This window comes from Sinocyclocheilus rhinocerous, unplaced genomic scaffold, assembly GCF_001515625.1.
Source record: "Sinocyclocheilus rhinocerous isolate Xijiao unplaced genomic scaffold, SAMN03320098_v1.1 scaffold1112, whole genome shotgun sequence".
NCBI classification, from domain to species: Eukaryota; Metazoa; Chordata; class Actinopteri; order Cypriniformes; family Cyprinidae; genus Sinocyclocheilus; species Sinocyclocheilus rhinocerous.
The window spans coordinates 803,397-813,657 of record NW_015657961.1 but is presented as its reverse complement, the minus strand read 5'-3'; the positions used below and the strand labels follow the sequence as shown (position 1 = coordinate 813,657).

The 10,261-nt window shown below is 38.2% G+C and overlaps 1 protein-coding gene across 7 annotated transcripts in view; it reads right to left on the bottom strand.

Annotated features, from left to right (window-relative positions):
* LOC107721726 (protein EFR3 homolog A-like) overlaps positions 1-10,261 on the bottom strand; it is a 48,214-nt gene that overhangs the window by 11,927 nt on the left and 26,026 nt on the right. For 5 of the 7 annotated variants that reach the window (XR_001637729.1, XM_016529879.1, XM_016529881.1 and 2 more), the window contains 7 exons: positions 9,983-10,087; positions 4,076-4,154; positions 3,795-3,930; positions 2,763-2,837; positions 1,369-1,536; positions 1,163-1,277; positions 675-726 (listed from right to left, as the gene is read on the bottom strand). Coding sequence is in view for 6 of the 7 variants with exons in the window: in XM_016529879.1 (XP_016385365.1) it covers positions 675-726; positions 1,163-1,277; positions 1,369-1,536; positions 2,763-2,837; positions 3,795-3,930; positions 4,076-4,154; positions 9,983-10,087 (730 nt within the window). In the remaining variant the exon portion in view is untranslated. The remainder of the gene's footprint in view (positions 1-674; positions 727-1,162; positions 1,278-1,368; positions 1,537-2,762; positions 2,838-3,794; positions 3,931-4,075; positions 4,155-9,982; positions 10,088-10,261) is intronic. The other 2 variants (XM_016529883.1, XM_016529885.1) reach the window with 1 other exon arrangement.

The following is a 10,261-nucleotide window of genomic DNA, read 5'->3' as shown; positions in this document are numbered from 1 at the left end:
GTGACGTGTGAGCACCACTGACAGATTCTTCACCCCTATTGGTTGTCGCTCGCGAAATTCGCTGTTTATTTGCATAAAGTTAAACAATTCTTAACTTTTGTCGCTTGACATGCCCACATTCTGTCGCCAACGGTCACTGTCGCTCGTGTCGCCGGAAGTCGCCAGCTCTCCATTGAAAATGAATGGGAGCATGTCACTTTGTCGCTGTGTGTCGCTGGCAGTGTGAACGGGGCTTGAGTCAGTCATCTATTGTCGACAGTGATGTATGAAGCAGAGCTCACACAGAAGTCACTTTCAAACTGAGCAGCTTTCTGTTAGTCAATGCGACAAATTTGTTTGACCGAGTGAACCTGATGCGAAATTTGCTCGAGGAAATCTTTCGCCATCATGCAAAATTACAGACTGCGTGGATTCCTATTGAAATGAATGCCTTTTGCTGGCAAAAATTCAGCGAGCAAGGACAAATGTGATCACACCTTTAGTTTAACTTCATCATCACTACCTTACACACACACACACACACACACACAGGTTTGTTTTTGTGAAAAGTGGGGACATCCCATAGGCGTAATGGTTTTTATACTGTACAGACCGTATATTCTATTGCCCTACCACACACACACACACACACACACACACACACACACAAAAGAAAAGAAAGAAAAGAGGTTTACCATAATGAGAGAACTTAACAGCATTGCCTGGATTCTCTTAGTGCCCTGATGCCTGAGAAAGAAAGGAGATAATTCAAAATCTTTGAGATTATTATATTAGACTAAAACTATGGCATAAAGCCGTCAAAAACATCTCAATTATGTAAACATTACTTGAATTTTTTCCAGTTATTCAGGAGAAGTAAATAGTAATGCAGTACAATACAGAACAAAAAGAGGAATAGTACAAATAAAAACAACTAAACAAAGACACAAATGAAAAAAAAAACAGTGCCTAAAGTTTTTTTTGAATCTGTAACCGCAATATTTCGAGGTCTGATTTGTCTGTTTACACTCACTGAAGACGCACTTTTGACATCCCTGATTACAAGTTATTTGCATGTTGCAAATGTGCATGTGTCAGTTTAACATGCACACTTAAACTTTCTCCAAACACTAAAACTGCAAATAACTTGTTGACGACTGTAGAATCACACACACTGTCCTACCCGATCTTGACGGTGTCCAGCGTGTGACACGGCGTGCCGTAAACAGGAACTTTCCCCATAATGAACATCATCACTTCAGCTCTCTGATAATCAGGAAGATTTCCTCCAAAGAAACCTAGACACGCACACAAATCCATTTTATTGAATTGGTTCAGTATTTGGACATAACAAGAGTTCTTATTTTAGTGAGCATGTCAAGCTGTCACCGATGGTTTGGATGATGGCATTCTGGACGATCCGCTCCTCGCTCTCTTTGGTGCGGGTGGAGGAAAGGCTGCTCGCGGAGTTCCTGCGGGAACCGTCGCCCAGCTCAAAATCCACACTCATACGCAGATGCTTTAGCAGGGTGTTAAACACCTCCAGGACCGTGGGACCTGAGAATTAGCACACAGACAGCACAAAAGTAATTATGCAGAATCGTTCAGATTTTCCTTCAAAAGCAGCACAGAAGATGCTTAAAACATCACATTCTGTCTGGACCTACCGAATAATCACTGTGTGATATTAAAGTGATAGTTCGATGAACATTTTGTCATCATTTACCCACCCTCATGTTGTTCCAAACCTGTATTTTCTTTCTTCTACTGAACACAGAAAAATATATTTTGGTAATTTTTCCATAGTATGGAAAAAAAATACTATGGAAGTCAATGGCTACCGTCAACTGTTTGGTTACCAACATTTGCCAAAATATCTTCTTTTGTGTTCAACATAATAAAAAAAACTCATACAGGTTTGGAACAACATGAGGGTGAGTAAATGATGACAAAATTACCATTTTGGTGAACTATCCCTTTAAAAACCACATTAAAGGGTCAGTTCACCCAAAAATGAAAATTCTGTCATTAATTACTCACCCTCGTGTTGTTCCAAATCCGTAAGACCTTCGTTCATCTTCGGAACACAATTTAAGATATTTCTGACTAAATCTGAGGGCTCTCTGACCCTCCCATAGACAGCAAGGTAACTACCACGTTCAAAGTCCAGAAAAGTACCAAGCTACAAGCTCGCGTCATGATACTGTCGTGAACACGCGTCCACAAATGAAGCAGTAGAGATGAAAATGTGGAATAAAGTCATTATTTTTGTTTTCTTTGCACAAAAAAGTATTCTTGTAGCTTTGTAACTTTACAGTTGAACCACTGATGTCACACGGACTACTTTGTCGATCATCTTGGTACTTTTCTGGACCTTGAACGTGGTAGTTACCTTGCTGTCTATGGGAGGGTCAGAGAGCCCTCATATTTAATCAAAAATATCTTAAATTGTGTTCCGAAGATGAACGAAGGTCTTACGGGTTTCGAACAACACGAGGGTTAGTAATTAATGACAGAATTTTCATCTTTGGGTGAACTAACCCTTTAAAAAAAAATCATCAGACCATGTGACTCAAACTAGACGCAGGAACTAAAGAGCACTGCTAGGGGGCGCTGCAGTTTCTCTACACAGCAAACCCTCAAAACCTTCAGTCACTTGTCACCATACACCATAAAAACCACATGACGGACCCCTAATGAGTGCACTAGTTCACCATACACACGCCCAATTTAGTGACCGCCTGAAGGTTTTGACTGGGTGCCGGCTGTGTTAGTTAACATACCCAACCACAGATTGGGTGGTGAAGAGACAGGACTGAGAAACCTGTAAGCATTGTTTTGATTATGTGCAATATGACCTGTGAGAAAAAACAGATTTCAGGAAAGAGACATGGAATAAAGAAAAAGACAATGAGGAATGAACATCAGAAGAGATGATGAAATGACAAGCGGAAATGTAGTTTGTTATTTTCGGCATCTACACACAAGTAAAAGAACAAACAGAATGACATTAAAAAAGAAAGAAATGAACATGATTTTAGGATGAGAATAAAACAGCAACAAGTAGACTTTTACATTTAAACCGTACACAAAAGGGTGCATTAAACTGATTAAAAGTGACAGTAAATACATTTTTAATGTTACAAAAAAAGCAGTTCTTTTGAAATTTCTATTCATTGAAGAATCCTGAAAAAATGTATCACGGTTTCCGCAGAAATATGAACAAGAACAACTGTTCTCCACATTGATAATAATAAGAAAGTTTCTTGAGCACCAAATCTTATATCAAGATCATATGACACTTTCCTGTTTGCCATCACAAATTACATTTGAAAATATATTAAAATAGAAAAGTTATTTTAAATTGTAATAATGTTTCACAATAGTACTGTTTTCACTTTATTTTTGATCAAACAAATGCAGCCTTATTGAGCACAAGAGACTTCTTTCAAAAACATTTTAAAAAGTCAACGGTACTGTAAACGTAACAATGTATAAAATATCATTTTTACATTTTCTTTAAATAAAAACTCCACAAAGCTAGGATGGTTACTTCAAAGCCAGAATGTGAATGTCCACAGTTTGTGTGAGTCTGGGATTTGTTTAGCTGTTTTAAGTCTTAACACTCAGACAAATACATCTCTCCACACAAAGCCACACAATTTGAGTTATCATCTATGTCTGTAGCACAAACCGTGCAGGACGAGTTACGTGCCAAAGTTGAATTCTTAGGGTTAATGGTTTGTAAATCTTACACAAAGTATGAGCAGTAATAACCATGATGCTTGTCTTAGATGATCAGTACTCAGTCTTACCGATGGAGCCCTTGGCTGCTATGGCAACCGTCTCCAGCAGCACCTGAACGATACCTGCCCTCACACGTGGGGTGTTCTTACTGTGGGTGTCAAGGTGAGACAACACTTGCTGGATCACATGGTGAGAATGCTGGGCCTGACACACACACACACACACACACACACACACACACTTCATTACACATGCTGTAGAAGTGAATTTACTCCCCATTATCATTAAATGCTGCAACGGTCACACAGGATTAACGCAAAGAGATGAAGTGAGAATCTGGTCTCTTTACCTGTATTGAGTACATGATTATCCTGAAACAGGAAACAGCAAAATCATTCGGGTCCCACAGACGATGGTTGTCTAAATGCCTGCAGGAAAATAAAGCTGTTTATTATGACCTCTTATAAGACAACATATTTACTGACAATTCATGGATAGTCATGTATAAGATGTCTTCCTTTCTCTGTGTTTATCAAATATTTAGGATTATTTGATAATGTTTTCAAACCACCAATACTACACCAGTATTGAGTACATGATATTATTATCATTATTATGAATGGAGTGCAATGTGTAATATGATGGAATAAGTCCCACCTTCTAAGGAAAAGAGCCAATCAACAAATGGTAGTCAGTGTCTAGAAATGTGTGCTTGAGACTGCAACCTGGAATATATGCTTTTAATGCTATTTGAGCATAAGAAACAACATTTATGAGTCAGTTAATGCCAGATTTTATAGCAGATATGAAACATGTTATTAAATTTTGAAAACTGCCATATTTAAATATGCTGAATTTACCCTTTTCTAAATAAAAAATTACTGACCAATTTTATGTTAGTAATCTTTGCCCTCCACAATTTTCTCAAACAAGCTTTTAGCATTTTCTAATGTAAATCTATGGAGAATCTGTGTTTGGAGGTTTTTTATTCATTTTATGGAAATTATCTAAAAAAAAAAAAAAAGGTTAAACCGTTGTCATTTATTATAGTGAAGTAGAGATGATACAAGTAGAATTTTTGCATCCTTTTCCAATTTTTCCAAAACACACACACACACACACACGCACGCACACGCACACAACAACAACAACAGCAACAGCAAAAATCATAATTAAAGAGATAGTTCACCCAAAAATAAAAATTTAATCATTATCTACCCGCATTTTGTTTCAAACCTGTATGACTATATTTCTTCTGTGCAACACAAAGAAGATATTTTGAGAAATGTCTCAGTGTTTTTCATCTATAAATTGGTAACCAATGGCCACCAAAACTGTTTGATACCAGCCTTCTTTAAAATATCTTTTAATGTTCTGCCGAAGAAAAAAAGTCATACAGGTTTGGAACTCAAATTCCATAAATAAGCTAGTTTGGAGTCTTTAAAGGCTCATGTGCAACCAGGCGACCACATTCACAGTCTGTGATTTTTATACAGGTGTTTGCAGTCAATTCTTGCACCGCTGTCTGTTACGTCGGACACGGTGCTTCCAACAGCAGCTGTGATGCGGAAAATTGAGCAATCTTTCACCACATCACAAATCCTGTTTCCACACCTTTGTCTCTCCTCTTTTCCGCAGTCTGATCTAAGTCTAAAACCTCTATGCCACCATCGTCTCCCTTCCTGCTGTCACCATGGTAACGTCAGTCTGATCTCACCCCCCATCCGATGCGAGCTATATTTAGAACGCCAGAAATCCACCTCCACCCAAAAAAAGCTCTTGCTGTCTGTCTGTCTGTCTCCCCGAACACCAGCTTTATGTGTTATCAGAGGTACAGATATCTGCCCTTGAGCTCAATGTTCCGTCAAAACCTCACGCAAGTTTAATAAATACAGAGCGCACCGCGCACAGTTTAATTAGGAAAGACCGAGAGAAAAAGCGAGACATGAGAGACGGAGAGATGTGATGGAGAAGGTGAGGCGGTGTGATAAGAGGAAGAGACGCGTTTGAGAGCCCCTTGGCGCTTTGATATTCTCTTTTTACAAACGTCTCATTCAGTACTAATTGGCCAATGACTGAGATGAGCCAAAACAGTCTCATTAATGAGCAGAAAAAAAGTCATACAGGTTTGGAACTCAAATTCCATAAATAAGCTAGTTTGGAGTCTTTAAAGGCTCATGTGCAACCAGGCGACCACATTCACAGTCTGTGATTTTTATACAGGTGTTTGCAGTCAATTCTTGCACCGCTGTCTGTTACGTCGGACACGGTGCTTCCAACAGCAGCTGTGATGCGGAAAATTGAGCAATCTTTCACCACATCACAAATCCTGTTTCCACACCTTTGTCTCTCCTCTTTTCCGCAGTCTGATCTAAGTCTAAAACCTCTATGCCACCATCGTCTCCCTTCCTGCTGTCACCATGGTAACGTCAGTCTGATCTCACCCCCCATCCGATGCGAGCTATATTTAGAACGCCAGAAATCCACCTCCACCCAAAAAAAGCTCTTGCTGTCTGTCTGTCTGTCTCCCCGAACACCAGCTTTATGTGTTATCAGAGGTACAGATATCTGCCCTTGAGCTCAATGTTCCCTCAAAACCTCACGCAAGTTTAATAAATACAGAGCGCACCGCGCACAGTTTAATTAGGAAAGACCGAGAGAAAGAGCGAGACATGAGAGACGGAGAGATGTGATGGAGAAGGTGAGGCGGTGTGATAAGAGGAAGAGACGCGTTTGAGAGCCCCTTGGCGCTTTGATATTCTCTTTTTACAAACGTCTCATTCAGTACTAATTGGCCAATGACTGAGATGAGCCAAAACAGTCTCATTAATGAGCCCTGTGAGTGTCCGCACACACACACACACACACACACACACACACGGAGCATACAGCTGCATGTGTCTGAATAGTGTGCTAATAAGCTGCAGATGGAGACCAGGTCAGAGCAGTCAGACCGAAAACTGTTAATTTACACACGACGCAAAGTCAAAGCAGCTCATCTTCAACTCTGAATCTAAAGTTTCACCTTCAGCTGCCATTAAATTCAGACAGACATACGCATATACAGAGCATTTACTCATTATCTTAAATCAAAGAAATATCTTTGTAATGCTACGGGTTAACACATATGCTTTAATTTGATTGGATAAAGTGGTTTTTCACTGTTAATTATGAAGTGAATGTACATTACCGGTCAAAAATGTATTAGAATAATTAAGATTCTTTAATGTTTTTGAAAGAAGTTTCTTATGCTCACAAAGGCTGTACAACAGTAATGTTGAGAAATATTAGTTCAAATTAAAATAACTGTTTTCTATTTCAATATATTTTGAAATGTAATTAATTCCAGTGATGGTAAAAACTGAATTTTCAACAGCCATCACTCCAGTCTTTAGTGTCACATGATTCTTCAGAAATCATTCTAAATGATTTTGAATGGTGATGTACTGTATACAACAATTTGAATAAATACATTTTCTAAAATTCAAATAAATACATTTTCTCAAACTTTTTTTTGGTGGTTTTATTTCATGAAATTCTGTGTCATAATGATATAGTCATCTTTAAACCATTTACTTGCTTATAAAATGACCAGGAAATGACTTTGATGTTCGTCTAGACTTGCCTGGATGTGCACAGCATGAATCAGGAGAACATTAGTGCTAATGGTGGAAAAAAACCAGCTCTAATATAATGAGATATTCAAGTAATAAGCCACGAGAGGACAGGCTATGGAGACCTTACTATAGTTAAAAGGTGTTAAGCAGGACAGGAAAAGAGTACTGAATTTGACTGATTTTCAGTCACAAGCAGCCCAAAATTCACCTGCAGGTTTCTTTTGATAAAGAGATCTATTAATTTATAATATATAGTTGTACTTTAATATTTAACTGCTAAACTAATTGCAGCCGCATGAGAATAATCAATACTGCATTCATTGCGCACTGTCTACTCGTGTAATATACACTCGAAAAAGGGTTTTTGCTGCTTGTCCAATTTAATTAAAATGAGTTGATACAATTCTTGCACATTTTATCATGCATGCAATTAATTTAAATTTGTAAAATGAAAGTTTGCTTAATCCGTTTGCATTGAGGCGAATAATTTTCACTGATATAACACTGGAAAATTATGGGAGTGTTTTTAATCTAATATCATCTGTCCATGTAGTCTATTTAATTTAGTACTCTGCTAAATTAAAATATGGTTATTTCTTTATTTTTGTAAATAATAAAGGTATTGTTGATGCTGACATTATGAAATACTTTCATTTTTGAAGATGTGAAATCAGAGAAAAAAAAGATGTATGTCAATATTCAGTGTCAGTAGGACTGATATGATGTCAGTGTGCAATCAGAGACACATATTTGCATCTGTAAGCCATTTAACACATAAATCAAGCACAAAACAGCTGGATTCAGATCACAACAATTCCTTTAACACAAAACAGAGCCATCTGGGTGCTGCTTTTATTTTCTGCATGATATTTATGTTGAGACTGAATGAATCCCATCATGCCCACAGCGTGAGAGGAAGCAGACGAGCGGCTGACAGCAGCAGCAGCGTCCGGACACCTGAGCTCGCAGGCTAACACCGCGCTGTGTGTTTGTCTGAAAACATCTGTGTGTCTCTGTGTGTCTCAAAGTGCTCTGGCACCCTTCGCATATGAGTACGCGCTGCATATTTGAGACTACAGCTCATCAAGATCATACAACACCTGATCTATCTATGAACATGTTATCATTGTATTGTCTGCTTTCAGTTTTCTCTTGCAATCTCTGCTCACAAGCAACCCTGAAGAGCGATTAATGGAAACTGACATCCTTGAAAAGCTGAAACGGCCACACATATTTTAGCCTGCGCGTTTGCGTGTGTGTTACAGGGTTAAATGAAATAGCACAGATTTAAAATGGTGCAATACCAATATTTAGCAGATATTTGTACCTGACCTTAACGTGCAGGTATTTAGCTCAGTTGAGCAGTTCAGGCAGTGTGATGTGAAGGATAAAAGTTAATGTTTAAGGGTGAATAATGCATCAATGCATGATTTTAGAATCAAATGCATTGATTATGTAATTTATATTCATTTACCATAACTGCAATAAAACAGTTAGGGCATGTAAAAGCTTTGGTGTGAAGCGTGTGATGATGTGAGAAAGTGACATGCCCATAAATATGCTTCCAAATCACAAAAATAACTATAAAACTAAACTTACTAGTGATGCAACTAAATTAATTTCTAACGAAAATTAAAGATTCCATTTAGCCAAAAAAGAAACCAAAAATAAACCTGAATCAAATATAAACATTTACATTGCACATATATGCAGCGTTTATATAAACTTTTTAATGATATAATTATGTTTCTACTCCAATTAATTGTCGACATATAAACATTTCAATGGTGGCTATAATAAAAAATTTATTAAAATGCGTAATTGTATAAAGGCGCTAATTAATCATAAATGGTATGGTCAATGATTGCGCACATCCAAAACATTTTCAGCCAAATAGCTAAAGCAAAGCCTATCAAAGTGAATCCCATGAAACTGTATGGAGTTTCCATAGCAACAAAAAAAGGGAAGTTATAAAAATAAACTTTCAACTGCAATAGCAACGTCACAATAGCTCGCGGTCTAGATGTGTGCGTTTTTTTGAACAAAATTTTGAAGTCATGGTACCCTGATCACAATGTAATGCTACTACCATGGCAACAAGCCCAGTACAAAAAAAACACAACTTAAAGTCAATGGCTGTTCTTTTTGCTGTAATGAGTGAATCTGCTTGTTAAGTCTGATGTCACGTGTCATCGCTTCCGGGTCCAAACGCTCTATCAGATGTCACAAGAAAATAACAAGTGGTGCTAATCTACGCTCACAATGTGATGGAATACTACTGAAAAATTATAATCCTAACCTTTATCTCCATACCGAAATCACAGACGGCCAGACAGTGATTTATCTTTTATAAATCGTTAAAATATTTGTGTCTGGGATGCCGTGGGCACAGAGACTGCAGTGTACACCGTGAAATGCTTAGCTTATGCTTAACTGTGTAATATGAATAAATAGTGCTCATAAACGGCTGTTGCAATAGTATTCTTAAATGAAACGAGTAGAAGCTTGGACCCGAAATCAGCATTCCTTACATCAAGCGGATAGTGAGTGAACCACTGCTGTTACCATAGTGACAATTCAAACAATAGCACTGGATAATGGTGCCTACAGCACACTGTAGCCATGGCAATGGTACTTACACCAGTACAGGGTGCACGGCGTTGTTCATGTTGCCGTAAGCAGCGCGACCCAGCAACTCTCGAAAGCAACTCTCCGCCAGTGAAGCCGGATTTTCCTCTCCAGCCCTGAGACAGAAACACATAAGTGTAAGTGCAATGTACTAAACTGTCGTTTACAGTGTGTGGTTTCACATTCTGCATTCTGATGTCAAACACACACACAAGTGTATTAAAAGATGCATTAACCTTTTAGGAAGAAACCCAGCCACCTCTCTCTCTCTCTCTCTCTCTCTCTCACAC